The 17,335-nt window shown below is 42.8% G+C and overlaps 1 protein-coding gene across 3 annotated transcripts in view; it reads right to left on the bottom strand.

Moving 5' to 3' along the window:
- The window catches only part of gins1 (GINS complex subunit 1 (Psf1 homolog)), a 41,503-nt gene extending 24,956 nt beyond the window's left edge, over nt 1–16,547 (bottom strand). The window contains exons 1-3 of one of the 3 annotated variants that reach the window (XM_067989310.1): nt 16,309–16,547; nt 8,034–8,098; nt 1,383–1,481 (exon numbers count right to left, since the gene is read on the bottom strand). In XM_067989310.1, the coding sequence (XP_067845411.1) occupies nt 1,383–1,481; nt 8,034–8,098; nt 16,309–16,383 (239 nt within the window). In that variant the 5' untranslated portion in view covers nt 16,384–16,547. Of the gene's footprint in view, nt 1–1,382; nt 1,482–8,033; nt 8,099–9,352; nt 9,436–16,308 lie in introns of those variants that run through there. The other 2 variants (XM_067989309.1, XM_067989311.1) reach the window with 2 other exon arrangements.
- Between the last annotated feature and the right edge of the window lie 788 nt (nt 16,548–17,335).

Raw genomic sequence — 17,335 nt, forward strand, 5'->3', positions numbered from 1 at the left:
AGCTACCGTATGCCAAGGAAATTTGGATGAAAAAGAAATCTATGATTCCCCTGGCAGAAGCTGCGAATGTCCCAGATTTAATAGTTAGTCTATGCTAAATTCACCGATGTCAGCTGCAGGTAGTCTCAGTGTCCCTTAAACTGAGGGATTGGGGGAAAAAAAAAAAAAATCAGAACAGGTTTCCATCCTCACTTCTTGAATGATAAAGCACAGAGGGAGCCCATTCAACCCATTGTGCCTGTGCCGGTTCTTTGAAAGAATTATCCAATTAACCCCACTCCCTTGTTCTTTCCCCACAGCCCTACTATCCAATGATTCCTGGTGGAATCCCTGTGGATATTGGGTGAGGATACCCTCATAGCATACTGTCCATCATTGCTGAAACCCTAATCCATACTCAAAGATTGATTTCTCAAACGCTCTTACTGGCCTCCACTTTCACCCTTCATTTGCGGCAATTAATCCAGAACTCTGGTCCATATCCTCTCCTGCACAATATCCAACCCCCCCCCCAATTCTTGCCACATTCCACTGGCGCCCTGTATCCCACTGAATCAATGGCAAGGTCCCTTCATTGCTTCGCTCCACCTCAATGGTCTCCTGCAGTCCACACTGTACATCCCTCCAAGTCAAGCTTAAGGCTTATTCCCTGCTCCACTGTTGGAGATTCATCTTTCAGTCACTACACTCCTGCTTTCTCAAATTCTCTCTTAAATCCACTCCACCTTGTTACTGCTTCTCCCCTCTTTCAAGTCTCGTAAAAATCCGTCTCTGACCAGGTCTTCAGTATACCCCCCCAAAACTCTCCTTTTTCCGGCTCAATGTTCATCTCAAAAACACTCAGATATTCCTTTTATAAGAGGGGCTGCTATAAAAATGTCATTTGTTGCTGTCTAGGCTTTTACATGGAAAATTGCTATTAGGATACGGTATCAGAGAATACCCAACACCTGTGGAACTGTATCTTAGCAAAAGCCACTTCCTTAAAAATAGGGGTTTCGGGGTTGAAAGAGAAATGATTTAAAAATCTGTTGGAGGATGGTCCCTTAGTCACTGGGCATATTCCATCTGCTCATAACGTCACACTAACAGTCACTAATCTAACCAAACTGCAGAGGGAATAAATTAACATTTAAACATGTTTGGCATTTATTGTGTATAACACAAATAAAGTCAAAATGGGAAGTGTTTGGACAGTGGCAGATGTTTTGCAGTGACTTTATATCTGGAAGTAAAGCAGCAAGTTGTCCCAAGGTGATTTCCTTATGACTACACATATTTACATTGGGGAACTGAAGATTAGAAAACCACTCTGATGCCAAGACTAAACGTAGACTACAAACCACAGCATCCCCCAGTATAAGTAACACACTGCGACATACAGGTATGCTAAAATGCAGCGCTTATTCCTCAGCAGACAGCAGTGACGAAACTTGATTGTTGGGATTAAGTCAGTCCTTCCATCAGATTTAGCCTCATTTCTGCAAAGAAAATGAAATAAATATTTTCACAGACTTGTTCATTTCTATCCTCATTTGCATTCCCATCAAATGGGAATTTTGAACATGATTATAATAGACAGCACAGAACTCCAAACAATTGCAGCCAGCAGAGTAAGACAATGATCTGGTGTCAAACTGCAACACCTAGATTCTCCACAGCAATTACCACCTACTCTCAATTAAGAAATTTATTACTTTGTATGTTCCCTTTCCCCAGCACCCCCACCCTCAGCACCCTGGCCACATGCCTAACCTGCCAACCATTGGCAATGCCACCATGGACACTCACCATCTCCTGCTATCTCGACCAGTGGAAATTCATCATCCAATTTTGCTCTCCATCTGACAGAGCTGAACATTGCACACAAGCTGGACCAGGTCAAAGTTGCTCATATATATCAAAGCTTTACTTCGATATAGTTAGTAAAATTCAGTACAATTTAATGCTAGGAATTGATACCAGGGCTGTACTTGATATTTTCAACACATCATAGAATTAATAGAATTTACAGCACAGAAAAACAGGCCATTCGGCCCAACAGGTCTATGCTCCAAACGAGCCTCCACCCACCTTACTTCATCTAACCCTAATCACCAAATCCTCCTATTCCTTTCTCCCTCATGTACTTATCTAGCTTCCCCTTAAATGCATCTATGTATTCGCCTCAACTACTCCATGTGGTAGCGAGTTCCACAGTCTAACCACTCTCTGATAAAAGAAGTTTCTCTTGAATTCCTTATTGATTTATTAGTGACCATCTTATATTTATGACTAGAGACATCAAGACTCTACTGTATTCATGTAGCTAACTGGGGTGGATAAAGAGCACAGAAAGATTTATGCAAGTAGGGTGGTTGATGGGGCATGGATTTATGTATTAATGGTTATTCCTTCTTTTTAAATGTTTATCCAGGGACACGTGCTATGCGAGCCCCTTGCCATATTTTTAAATAGCTCACTGCACTCTGGGACAGTTCCCATAGACTGGAAGAAGGCTAATGCAGTCCCCATCTTTAAAAAGGAGACAAGACTGACCCAGGTAACTATATGCCCACTAGTTTGACATAAGTAATAGGAAAGATCTCGAGGGAATCATTAGGGATGTAATATATGATTACTTGGATAGAGGGGGACATATTGGGGACACCCAATATGGCTTCAAAAAACAGGTCATGTCTAACAAATTTGATTATATTTTTTGAAGCAGTCACCAAGCTGGTGGACGAGGAAAGCCCAGTGGACATTGTCTACTTAGACTTCCAAAAAGCTTTCGACGAGGTACCGCACAAGAGGTTTCTGTACAAGATTGAAGCCTCCAGTATAAGTGGTAATATAGTGAGCTGGATTGTGAACTGGCTGGAAGGCCGTAGGCAGAAAGTAGTTATAGGTGGATTTGGATCTGTTTGGAGACCGGTCACCAGTAGTGCCCTGCAGGGATCGCTATTGGGACCGTTGTTAATTACTAATTTTTATTAATGATCTAGATGTAGGTGTTGGGGGCACGATCTGAAAATTTGCAGATGATACCAAAATCTGTGCAAGTGTCAGAACTGTAGACAAAATTGGATTGACGGCAGAAGACAGAGGGTGGTTGTAGAGGGTTGTTTTTCAAACTGGAGGCCTGTAACCAGCGGTGTGCCTCAGGGATCGGTGCTGGGTCCGCTGTTATTTGTTATTTATATTAATGATTTGGATGAGAATTTAGGAGGCATGGTTAGTAAGTTTGCAGATGACACCAAGATTGGTGGCGTTGTGGACAGTGAAGAAGGTTATCTAGGATTGCAACGGGATCTTGATAAATTGGGCCAGTGGGCCGATGAATGGCAGATGGAGTTTAATTTAGATAAATGTGAGGTGATGCATTTTGGTAGATCAAATTGGGCCAGGACCTACTCCATTAATGGTAGGGCGTTGGGGAGAGTTATAGAACAAAGATCTGGGAGTACAGGTTCATAGCTCCTTGAAAGTGGAGTCACAGGTGGATAGGGTAGTGAAGAAGGCATTCAGCATGCTTGGTTTCATTGATCAGAACATTGAATGCAGGAGTTGGGATGTCTTGTTGAAGTTGTACAAGACATTAGTAAGGCCACACTTGGAATACTGTGTACAGTTCTGGTCACCCTATTATAGAAAGGATATTATTAAACTAGAAAGAGTGCAGAAAAGATTTACTAGGATGCTACCGGGACTTGATGGTTTGACTTACAGGGAGAGGTTGGATAGGCTGAGACTTTTTTCCCCTGGAGAGTAGGAGGTTTCGGGGTGATCTTATAGAAGTCTATAAAATAATGAGGGGCATAGATAAGGTCGATAGTCAAAATCTTTTCCCAAAGGTAGGGGAGTCTATAACGAGGGGGCATAGATTTAAGGTGAGAGGGGAGAGATACAAAAGGGTCCAGAGGGGCAATTTTTTCACTCAAAGGGTGGTGAGTGTCTGGAATGAGCTGCCAGAGGCAGTAGTAGAGGCGGGTACAATTTTGTCTTTTAAAAAGCATTTGGACAGTTACATGGGTAAGATGGGTATAGAGGGATATGGGCCAAGTGCAGGCAATTGGGACTAGCTTAGTGGTATAAACTGGGTGACATGGACATGTTGGGCCGAAGGGCCTGTTTCCATGTTGTAAACTTCTATGATTCTAGACGATGCTTGACTGCTTCAGGTGGATTTTGATGTGTTGGGAGACTGGGCTCATGACTGGCAAATTATGTTTAATTTGGAGAAGTACAGTGTTATGCACGTGAGGAGGACAAATGCTCAACGTACATACATCCTTCAGGGAAAAGCATTAAATCAGGCGGAGAAAGAAAGATCTGGGCGTTCTAGTGCCTAGATCTCTAAAGGTTCATGAGTAATGCCATGATACAATAGCTACAGCAAATAGGGTGTTGGGGTGCATTTATAGAACAATTGACTATAAGGCAAAGCATACTATTCTGTCCTTGTACAACACCATCGACAGGCCTCATTTGGAATACAGTGTCCAGTTTTCGTCTCCTCACGTGGAGTGTGATATTGAAGCTTTGGAAAGGATGCAGAGGAGGGCCACTAGGCTAATTCTGGAGCTTGAAGCATCTTAGTTATCAAGATAGGCTAAAAGAGCTGGACGTCTACACTTTAGAGAAGTGTAGACTTAGGGGTGATCGGATTGAGGTTTACAAGATGTTGAAAGGAATAGACTGTGTTTGAGTTGACAGTTTGTTCCAATTTAATAGGTTAGGGAGGACCAGGGGTCACAATTTTAAGTTGTTCAAGGCCAGATCTAAGTTAAATGTCAGGAGGTGGTTCTTTTCCCCCCAGAGAATAGTGGACCTCTGGAACAGGTTGCCAGCTGGTGCGGTGGACACCAATTCGCTGAATTCCTTCAAGCGAGAGCTGGACCTGTCTCTGACTGGGGTGGTGATCACCTCTTAAAAAGGGTGGGTAGCATAATGCATAGAATTATCAGGGCCAGAGTAATCTCCTAGATTAGTTTCCATTGCCAGTGGGGTCAGAGAGGAATTGCCCAGATTTTTTCCTCCCAAATTGGTCTGGGTTTTTAAATCTGGTTTTTCACCTCTCCCAGGAGATCACATGGTGTGTGGTAGGGAGTGTATATATTGTGATACACAAGGTACCACAATTGTGTGGGGCAGGTTCGATGGACCAGAGGGATTTTTCCTGTCTGTCATTGTTCGTGTGAAACACCATGGGAACGCCACAAGTAAAAATAATTTTCAGCGTAGAACGTTTTGAACTGTTATTCAGAAGCGTCTGCATGCTTCAGAAATGTGTTTTAAGTGCTCAAGAGTCTTTACCAAATTAAAACACTGCCTGCTTTATACCCTGGTCTTGTCACAGGTATAATTGTTGCAGCAAGGTCTCCTCTCAATGACAGTGGCAGTTGACGGTCAGAGTGAAATATATTCCTGCCACGGTCTCAGTTAAACATTGCTGTAGTTAAACATTGGAGAATGGAAATGTCACTTACTATAGTGACTGCTCCTCAGCTAATGTGGAGCAAAGGCAAGCATTTTACTTACCCCTAAAAGTGAAGCTTCACAGAGTCTGGATTAAGCACTGCATTTGGACTGAGCGTTATAACCATTGGAATTAATTTCAGAACCAGCCCTTCAAAATACATGAGATTTAACTCCTTAAGAGAGGCTCAGAATGACTTTGCAGAAAATGTCAGACATAAAAATTCTGTCAAACTACAGTAAGGAACTATTGGAAGGAAGCACAATGAGAGGCAATATAAACTAAATGGTACAATTTTAAAGGAGGTGCAGGAACAGAGAGACCGGGGGGGTATACCTGCACAAGTCTTTGAAGGTGGCAGAACAAGTTGAGAAGGCTGTTAAAAAGGCATATAGGATCCTTGGCTTTATAAATAAAGGCACAGAGTACAAAAGCAAGGAAATTATGCTAAACTTTTATAAAACACTGGTTCGGCCTCAGCTGGAGTACTGTGGTCAATTCTGGGCATCATATTTTAAGAAGGATATCAAGGCCATAGAGGGCGCAGAAGAGATTTACTAGAATGGTACCAGAGACGAAAGACTTTAGTTACGTGGAGAGGCTAGAGAAACTGGAGTTGTTTTCCTTAGAGCAGAGAAGGTTAAGGGGAGATTTGATAGAAGTGTTCAAAATCATGAAGGGTTTTGATAGAATATACAAGGAGAAACTGTTTCCAGTGGCAGAAGGGTGGGTAACCAGAGGACACAGATGGAAGGTAATTGGCAAAAGAGCCAGAGGTGATACGAGGAAAAAAAAACTTATGCAGCAAGTTATGATGATCTGGAATGCACTGTCTGAAAGGGTGGTGGAAGCAGATTCAATAACTTTCAAAAGGGAATTGGATAAATACTTGAAGGGGAAAACTTTGCAGGCCTACGGGGAACGAGCAGGGGAGTGAGACTAATTGGATAGCTCTTCTAAACAGGCGGCACAGGCACAATTGGCCTCCTTTTGTGCTGTATCATTCTATGATTCTAGGAGCTAGTAAGCAAGGACCAATGGTTGAACAATTCAAATTCTGTTTTTATTACAGGGGTGGAGGGGCGGAGGATTTTTTACTGATGTTTTGGGGGACCAAATCCAACCATTTTTTGACAAAAACATTAGCTGCCTTGGCAATAAAGTAAATTGTAGATTTAAAGCTAAAGGAAACTATTCCCAGACTCTGCTGGAACATTCACAATGCTCAATTACTGCCCCCAGTAACACAAACTATTGAGAAGGTAGATACTGAGCAGCTACATTCTGTCTCGTGACCAGAATATTTTGACCTTGCCTGAAAAATAAATTGTTCGATCTGCGCATACAAACCACGAGACACAATTGTTACGAGAAACAAGTATTCATCATCACAAATTAACCTGACCTGTGAACAGTTTGGGAGCAGATTTTAATTAAAAATCAGACCAGATACATTGAGGAAATAGCACCAATTTCTCAGCATCCGACATTACATTATGGCAATAACATTGTTTCAATGATGACAGCACGGTCTTTCAGAAAGATTCCAGTTTGTATGTCTCATGGATATGGAGATAGCATTTGTGGTAGGTTTGTAAACTGAGATTTAAGTTTAAAAAAAATCAAAATGCTGGCTGGTGCTGAGAAATAAGGTGATACTGCAGATTTTAAGGCTTAGATGCGCTATATTCTGTAAAACTGGTTCCCTTTGTTCATTGTTAAACTTTGTCACCGCTCACTAATAATTTTGTACGTTTGGATATTTGTACAAGAAAAGAATCAGAAATGGATGTTTTTATGGTGTGGACCTTGCCTCTCAGACTCCAATCTGTTCCTGCTGACCAATTCATGTGAACTTCTGTTAAGCTAACAATTACATACGCATCAAATCATTGAACGGATCCTTTTGAATCTATGAATTTTAATAGTCTCTTGTCTGATTAACTTAAAAGGAATTTTAATGTGTAAAACCAGGACACTAAAGAGTTATGGAGATTCAAACAGTTCATGCTGATTAGAGGAAGTTCTCAATGATGGGAAAGTGCGACGCTGGAGAAAGAGAGGCCACAGTTGCTGTGCATTATTAAGGATTTTGTTTAACAAAATTGACAGATGATTCCATTTCTTCAGACAGTGAAAAGGATAATTAACCCCTTATTAACATTACTCATTACATTGACTTTTAATATTTGGTCTTGATAGCGTTACCAAATTTATTTCTCCATGCAACTGTAGGTATTTCCGTTCCCTTCACTTTCAAATAAAACTCTGGTCTAGGTTTACATCCTGTCAATTTGCAGAATGGTTTTATAGTATGAAATGCATCAATCCAACAAGCAGATTACTGAAAGTACAGGTAATTGGTAATCCTTCAGGTCACACAAACTCCGCCGGGATAGATTTCTGAAAAAGTATAGGTTCTAATTTGTAGGGGACATGAAGCTACTGTTAAATTTGTTGTGAACCAGTTGCACAGTCATTTTCATGGATTATCCTCAGCGGTACATTCAGAAAATGAATCTGTTCTCCAGCAGGTAAACCAACACATGAAACACATACAAAATAAACTTACACATCAGTTTGGTTCTGTTCATACAAGGCTTTCATCTCTTCAAGGACTTGTCGGATACCATCCTCCTACAAGATATAGATTTCATTCAAATAAAGCAGAGGTTTCTACAAGGTTAGATACATTTTACATACTTTAACCAGATGCCACATATCCTAACAAGGACACGAGATACAAAGAATTTATAGCATCGAAACAGGTCATTCGATCCAACTGGTCTGTGCCAATGTTTTTGCTCCACACAAGCCTCCTCCCACCCTATCAGCATATCCTTCTATTCCTTTCTCCCTCAAGCACTTCTAGCTTCATCTTAAATACAAACAGGCAAGAAAAGACCAGCTGGTCCACCAAGCCTGCCCCACACCATGATGGCCGGATCCTGATCCTCCTCCTCCTGCAGTCATGTAACGTTCTGGCAGAGGCAAAAAGCAGAAAAAACCCAGGGCCAATAAGGGATAAAGTACTCTGTAAAATTCCTCTCCGACCCCCTCAGGCAATCGCATGGACCCAGTGTTATCTATAAAGACACTTACCTTCTATATGATGCAATCTCTGCCCTAGTCAGGAACCGGTCCAACTCCCTCTTAAAGGCAGAGAGTCAGCTCCCACGATACCAGCCAGCAATGTATTCCAGAGGCTCACAATTCTCTGGGAAAAGAATCACCGCCTAACATCCAGTATATTCCTACACTGCCAATAGTTTAAACACGTGTCTCCTGGTCCTCCCCAATCTGTTAAACTGGAATAATCTATCAATAGGGATGCTATCCAGTCCTTTAATTATTTTATAGACCTCAAGGTCTACGCTGCTTTAAAGTAAATAGACCAAGGTCCCTAGCTGAGCAGATGAGGTTCTTTAAGCTAGAAATCATTCTTGTAGCCCTCCTCTGGACCTTATTCAAGGCCACTATATGACCCACCACGTGGTGGGGACCAAAACTAGGCACAGTATGCCAGGTGCGGTCTGACCAGTGACCTGTATAGTGTCCTTTGATATACACTGAATGGTTCTATTAATACAATCCAACTACCCTGTTAGCTTTAGCTACAGTTTCTCTACATTGGTCATGAACCTTTAGTGATCTGTGCATAACAACACTAAGATTGTTTTGTCACTCAACCTCTTTCAGTATTGTTCCCCGCAAATGATACGTGTATTCTGTGTTGGCCCTACCAACTTGCATGACACTACATTTATCTAAATTAAACGCCTTTTGCCAATGTGTGGCAAACTCCCCTAGCGCATCGAAATCTTTTTGGATTTGACTGCACTCTACCACCGTCTTAACCCTTGCAGATTTTGGTGTCATCGGCAAACTTACCTACCATACTCCCAACACCACTGTCCAGATCATTAATAAAGATTGTGAAGAGTAGTGGGCCTAGGACCGATCCCTGGGGGACACCACTAGTAACATGTCTCCAAGCTGAACCACATCCGTTAACTACAACTTCTTGGCTGTGTGATTGGAGCCAATTCCTAATCTGGTGTTTCAAATTTCTACTAATAACACAATCTTGTAAAGTAAGGTCAAATTCTCAAACTGCCACGGTGGGATTTGAACTCACATTCTCTGGATTACTAGTCCAATAACATGACCACTACACTATTGTAACCCTAAAATTGTAGCTGTTTATTAATTCCTCTCTTTGCCCCTTCCCCAACATTTTTCATTACTATTTCTTCATGTTTAGAGGCCATGGCAGGCCAGTTTATTATGTCATGGCAACAGCTGAAAAGGTAAAGGACATTGGAATGAAATAGGTCTCAGGCGGTAATGCAGAACGTGCGATAGTGAATAGTCAGCCTGTTTTATACCTCCCCCCACCCCGCCACCTGGAGTTTCTTTTCCACTGAAGTCAATGAAAAAAATTGCGCAGGCTGCCATTTCACTAATGGGGCAGGGTGCAAAACAGGCTGCCGATTCACTATCGCCCAAAACCCATTTCATCCCCATTGAGTGAAAAAGCACCAAGTTCTAGGTGACTATACAGTGGGGAAAGAGCTCACGTACAAATCATTTTCATCCCTCCTCATCACCAAGTGGTGACTCCTTACTGGGGTAGAGCTCCACAGGCATTACGCGGCCTCTCATTAATTCACCCAAGTGGCCATTATTAATATCGGACTCAACAGCGGGTGTTTGCAAAGACACTCACAACCATGCCTGATCCTGTCTGCATCCTAAATCCATAAGCACACTTCCAGCAGAGGTCACTAGATTCTGATTAGGATTAAGTATCCTGGCTGATTTTACTTTCCCTAACCTAGGGATGCTGAGGGCAATTTTAGCCTCCCTGCTGCCACTTTTGACTGATCAGGTCACTCAGCACAGACCAGGGATCTTCCTGGTCTGCACGGCACAGCTGTATAGTGGATAAATTCACCAAACCATTGACTGATTAATCACAACAACAACTTGCATTCATATAGCACCTTTAACATAATAAAATGTCCCACCCCAGCGCTTCACAGGAGCATTATCAAACAAAATTCGACACCAAGCCATATTAAGTGAGGTGACCAAAAGCTTGGTCAAAGAGGGAGGTTTTAAAGAGTGTCTTAAAGGAGGAGAGAGGTGGAGAGGTTTAGGGAGGGAGTTCTAGTGCTTAGGGCCCAGGCAACTGAAGGCACGGCTGCCAATGGTGGAGTGAATAAAATCAGGGAGGCAAGAGGCAAAAATTGGAGGAGCACAAAGATCCCAGAGGGTTGTAGGACTAGAGGAGGTTACAGAGATAGGGAGGGGCGAGGCCATGGAGGGATTTGATAACAAGGATGAGAATTTTAAAGCTGAGGTATTTCCGGACAAGGAGCCAATGTGGGTCAGCGAGCACAGGGGTGATAGATGAACGGAACTTGGTGCAAGTTAGGTACGGACAGCAGAGTTTTGGATGAGCTCAAGTTTATGGAGGCTGGAAGATGGGAGGCCAGCCAGGAGAGCATTGGAATAAGCGAGTCTAGAGGTAACAAAGCCATGGCTGAGGGTTCCAGCAGCAGATGAGCTGAGACGGGGCAGAGACGGGCGATGCTACGGAGGTGGAAGTCTTGGTGATGGAGTGGATATGTGGTCGGAAGCTCATCTCTGGGTTAAATAAGATGCCACGATTGCGAATGGTCTGGATCAGCCTCAGACAGTGGCCAGGGAGAGGGATGGAGTCAGCGGTAGGGAACGGAGCTTGTGGTGGGGGCCAAAGACAATGGCTTCAGTCTTCCTAATATTTAGTTGGAGGGAATGTTTGCTCATTCAGTACTGGATGTCGGACAAGCAGTGTGACAAATGAGAGACAGTGGAAGTGATCGAGGGAGGTGTGCTGAGGTAGGGCTGGGTGTTGTCAGAGTACATGTGGAACCTGATGTGTGTTCGGATGATGTCGCAAGGGGCAGCATGTAGATGGGAAATAGGAGGGGGCCAACAACAGATCCTTGGGGGACGCCAGGGGCAACGGTGAGAGAGCCATTGCAAGTCATTTTCTAGCTACAACTGGATAGATAAGAATGGAACCAGAAGAGCGCAGTCCCACCCAGATGGACAACGGAGAAGAGGTGTTGGAGGAAGATGATGTGATCAACCGTGTCAAAGGCTACAAAACAGATCGAAAAGGATGAGGAGGGATTGTTTACCACAGTCACAATCACATAGGATGTAATTTGTAACTTTGATAAGGGCCGTTTCAGTATTGTGGCAGGGGCGGAAACCTGATTGGAGGGACTCAAACAGAGTTGCGGGAAAGATGGGCATGGATTTGGGAGGCGACAACACGTTCAAGGACTTGAGAGGAAAGAGAAGTTGGAGATGAGGCTGTAGTTTGCAAGGACAGAGGGGTCAAGGGTAGGTTCTTTGAGGAGGGGGTGATGATGGCAGATTTGAAGGAACTTAGCCTCGATTGATGGGACGAAAATCTTTTATGCTGCAGATGCAATACTCTGCAGTATCTAGCTGTGATTCACAGGATAGTTATTGGGGGAGAAAGACTAATCAGCCCATTTTAGTTCATCCATCCAGAAAGACCCTACTGCAGCATCCAATTGCTTTTAAAATAATTCTATGGTTTTCACCTCAACTACTCTAATTGGAAGCCCATTCCATGTCGCGATGACTCAACATGTCCAGCCAATGCAGCACAACAATCAACAAAGCTAATAAAACAGTAACACTATTCTACTATTTTGGCTATATGGCACAGGAAGTCACATTCAAACTGTGGAGTAGTGATTACACTATATCTTGAGTACTATGTCCACTTTTGGTCACTGAGACACAAGAGACATTCCAATCTACTGGAGTGCAAATATGAGTCACAAAGCTGGTCACCAGTGTTAGGGTTCAGAGTTATGAGGAAAGACAGGAGAATTTTTTTTTGAAAAAACATTTCTGTGTAGACATTCAAGAGGTAATGTTATAAAGCTATACAAGATACTTACCGGTGTTTAAAAAAGGAGTCCAGAAAATTAAGTAAAATTAATTTTTTAAAATTATTCATCCATGGGATGTGGGCGAAGCTGCAAGGCCAATATTTATTGCCCGTCCCTAATTGTCCTAGAGAAGGTGGTGGTGAGCTACTTTCTTGAACTGCTGCAGTCCGTGTGGTGAAGGTTTTCCCACAGTGCTGTTAGGTAGGGAGTTCTAGGATTTTGACCCAGTGATGTTGAAGGAGTGACGATATATTTCCAAGTCAGGATGGTGTGTGACTTGGAGGGGAACGTGCCGGTGGTGGTGTTCCCATGCGTCTGCTACCCTTGTCCTCCTAGGTGGTAGAGATCGCGGGTCTGGGAGGTGCTGTCAAAGAAGCCTTGGCGAGTTGCTACAGTCCATCTTGTAGATGGTACACACTCAAGCCATGGTGGTGGAGGGAGTGAATGTTTAAGGTCTAAGGTAGAGTAGGAAAAGGTAAATTTAGGATGGATATCAGGAAGTTCTTCCCACGCACACAGTGATCAACACACAGAATGGACTTCCAGATATAGCAGTAGAGGTAAGGACACTGGAATCATTTAACAAACAGTTGAATATTGCAGTGCGGGGGGACTGTATCTTTCTGGATGGATGAACTAAAATAGGCCAAATGATCTTCATCTGTACTGATCTTGTTAGGAAGTTATTCACACAACGAGTAACATCAGTCTTAAGTATGCCTTTAACCAGTCCTACTGTCACAATTTAGTTAGAAGAAATTTTATGGATTATCTTTGCCATACCATTTACTATCTTACTATCAATCTTCTGTGGCACTGCACAACTGCAGTCTAGGCCAAAACTTAGGGCAATTTGGGAAGCAGAGAAGTAGAATTGGTTGGACCATAGGAGTTTCTCTGCAATACGAGCTGAGGAGTTGGGAGATCCACAGCGTCACCACTGGCAGAAGGATGTAATTAGAGTGACAAGTTTACATTGTCAAGTTTCCATTATAACTGTGACTATAGAAATTTATAAAAGGTGAAATGTTGACAAAATTGAGACAAGAACATAATAGGAAGTGAAGTTTTGTGGACAGGAACAGTGCACAGATGTAAAATATTAAATAAGATACATAGATAGGATATTTCTCTACAGTCACTTCTCAGTTGCTTCTTTTCCAGGCTGGAAAGCCCAAATTACTCCAGTCATTCCTCATACGTCAGTCCTTTGATACTGGGGAACAACCTTGTGGCTCTTTTCTGAAATTTCTCTAGTATGTGAATGTGTCCCTTGTGTCTAGGTGACAACAGCTAGGCACAGTGCTTTGGTCAGACCACAGTTTGAACATGACTTCCTTTGTACTATGTCTCAGAATTTGAGCTCCCCCCACCCCATCATACAAATTGAAGTGTTGTGTTTTAAAACAATGAATTTGCAAATTTTTTTTTTAAAAAAGGCAAAGACTGCAAGCATTGAAGAGGTGCATTAAAGCCAGACACACCAGTTTGTGGGCTGTCACAGCTAAATCTATTTCAAACTGCTACAATGAAGGACCATTCTCTGATCCCAGGCCCAACAGCCAGAATGAATGGTATGTTAAGCAATTAATTATCCTGTCTCAAGTGGCCAACAATTATTCATTTCCAATGTGGTGAGGAAGATTTTATTCATGTGGACGCCTCCTTCTCTTTCCCTTCTGCTTTTAGGGATCAGAATTTACAACTAGCAAGAAAATAAAACCATGTTCGGGGCAGTCAAGTTTTAAACAAAAGACTGCAAGATGTGTACCTGGGTATCAGACATTCAGAGCTCCAAGCTAAGATGCAAGGGGTCAGTTTTTGCAGTTAGAAGTAGTTTAGAAAGAAAGACAATGCCAAAAAAAACTCAGCCGAAAGGGACAGAGTACATGGTTTATTATTTTTTTTCCTGTTTCTTTGCGAGAAGTGAGATTGAGTGAAGTGGAATTTACTTTGACTGTTACTCTATACATCCACTTACTGTGTGCTTAAAGCTGCTTAAATGATTCATATATGGCATCGTCTCAAGGTATTTCTCAGCACCCCTTCAAAAAAATTGACAAAGTGCATGTGAGGACATGTGGAAAAGACACAATAACCAATTCAGATCACACTCTTGGTTTACGCTGACGTATAATTTGATATTGGACAACATGGACACACTCGAGTGTAAAACTCTCGGACCACTGAGTATGGAGTATCTCTATCCCTAGAGGGCTGTGGACACTCATTGAGTATATTCAAGGCTGGGATAGATTGATTTTTGGACTCGAGGGATATGGGGATAGGGCAAGAAACTGGAGTTGAGGTCGAAGATCAGCCATGATCTCAATGTGAGGAATCTTACAACACCAGGTTATAGTCCAACAGTTTTATTTGAAAATCATAAGCTTTCGGAGGCTTTCTCCTTCGTCGGGTGACGTCGCCTGACGAAGGAGGTAAGCTCCGAAAGCTTGTGATTTAAAATAAAACTGTTGGACTATAACCTGGTGTTGTGCAATTCCTTACATTTGTATTTTACTGTTTTGCCTTCTTGTTCAGGCTTTGATTTGTTATGTTAATTGCTACTCTGCAGTATTTAGGCACAAGCAGATTCCAGGACTCCTCGATTTCTCTCAGCTCCATCCTTAGCCATTACCATTCATGGAGTACCTGTTTTGCCGATTAACTCCCCTATGTGCAGTACTTTACACTTGCTCCTATTAACATTCATCTGCCTTTTACCTACCCACTTACATATTTGGTCCAAGTCATTCTGTATTTCCCAAGCTGCCTCCTCACAATCAAATGCCTCTGCTAATTTGGAACCATCTACAAACATATTCCACAAGTGCAGCCCAATGGAGATACACACATCTCCCTCCACACTACAAAGTGTGCAGCTATCTGGGACGAGATACCTCAGTATAACCTGCACCTAAATGAAAGAAAGCAGGAGACTGTTTTCCCTGAACAGGTGCAGTGGGAAATCAGCTGTGCAAAAGTACCTTAACTTTTCTTATCTTGGGTACCTGCAGATAGGAGCATAAGAGGGGGCCATTCAGCCCATTGAACCTGTTCCACCATTCAATTAGATAATGGTTGATCTGTATCTTAACTCCATTTACCTGCCTTGGTTCTGTAACCTTTAATACCCTTGCCCAATAAAAACCTATCAATCTCAGTTTTGAAATTTTCAATTGACCAAGCCTAAACAGCTTTTTGAGGGATGAGTGTTCCACATTTTCACTACCCTTTATGCAAAGAACTGTTTTCTGACATCACCCATGAATGGCTCTAATTTTGAAGTTATGCCCCTTTGTTTTAGACTCTCACACCAGAGGAAATAGTTTCTCTCTATGTGCCCTATCAAATCATTTAATCATTGTATACACCTCAATTAGATCACTCCATGGTTTTCTGTACTCAAGGGAATACAACCTGTCCTCATAATTCAACCCTTTTAGCCCCAGTTTTATTCTGGTGAATCTGCACTGCACCCCCTCCAAGGACAATATATCTTTCGTGAGGTGCAGTGCCCAGAACTGCACGCAGTACTCCAGAGAACCCCCCCCCCCCCAAGCCACTCCAGAATTTCATGTTGTGGGAGAAATGAATAAGGGGGAAGGGGAGCTGTGTGTTGTCACAGGTTACAGGTGTGGATACTTGTTTCAACGAGACTGACTACTAACACCGCACGATTTAGCGTTAAGGGTTAGTGGATTTGGGGGGGGGGGGGGGCTACTGATTAGGGTTAGAAGCCTTGTTTTTTTATTGACAGCGCGTTGTCACTGGAGGCGTCCTTTTTGGGGGGAAATTATCGCTATTGTACCCAAGCAGTAAGATTGAGTGCCTTTTAACTAAATCTATCTAGAAAATACTCACATTAAAAGCGGGTAACTGTCCGTCCGCAGCTCTTTGCAGCTCCCGGATCAGTTCTATGGCTTTTTCACAAAACATTAGTTCCAAAAGTCCCACCACTACCGTTTTCAACCGAACGCTTCTACAAAAACCCCAACCGGTGACTATTACACGGACATTTACACCCGAACCTCCCGCCAAAACCGACCAATCAGGGGTCGCGGCCTCCTCCGGTTCCCCAGACCAATCAAGCGACCGCGAGCCGTCAGTCACGTCACTTCTCCAGGAGGTCGGTTTTACTGCAATTTATAAGCAGCGAGCAATGTTTCCCCAGTGTTCCCAGAAGAGGTACTTGTGGCTGTGTGATTTTTAAAAAAAAATGTGTAATTAATGCCCGTTGCTCCTCCCCTTCCGCTTGTATGGATTTACGGTTTGATTTTCTTTCCCCACTCCCACCGGCTCGAGCTGCTGCTGCTTTCAACCGGCGAGTAGCGGGGGCGCGCATGCGCTCTAACCTTCCCCTGTCCCCCCCACCACCGACAAACATAAGGAATCTTACAACACCAGGTTATAGAGGAAGCCAACGAGGCCTGTGGATTGGGAAACATAAGAAATAGAAGCAGGAGTAGGCCATGTGGCCTCTCGAGCCTGTTCCTCCATTCAAGATCATGGCTACTCAGCATCAGGGAAAACGATATCTCCTTTAAACTCATTTATTGTAAAAAAAATAAGATCATGGCTGATCTTGGACCTCAACTCCAGTTTCTTGCCCTATCCCTATATCGCTTGATTCCCTTAGAATCCAAAAATCTATTGATCTCAGCCTTGAATATACTCATGATGTGGAGATGCCGGTGATGGACTGGGGTTAACAATTGTAAACAATTTTACAACACCAAGTTATAGTCCAACAATTTTATTTTTAATCCCACACCGCCTGAGGAAGGGGAAAGCCCCCGAAAGCTTGTGGGATTAAAAATAAAATCGTTGGACTATAACTTGGTGTTGTAAAATTGTTTACAATTGAATATACTCAACCACTGAGCATCCA

This window comes from Heptranchias perlo, chromosome 8 (assembly GCF_035084215.1).
Source record: "Heptranchias perlo isolate sHepPer1 chromosome 8, sHepPer1.hap1, whole genome shotgun sequence".
Lineage (NCBI taxonomy): Eukaryota > Metazoa > Chordata > Chondrichthyes > Hexanchiformes > Hexanchidae > Heptranchias > Heptranchias perlo.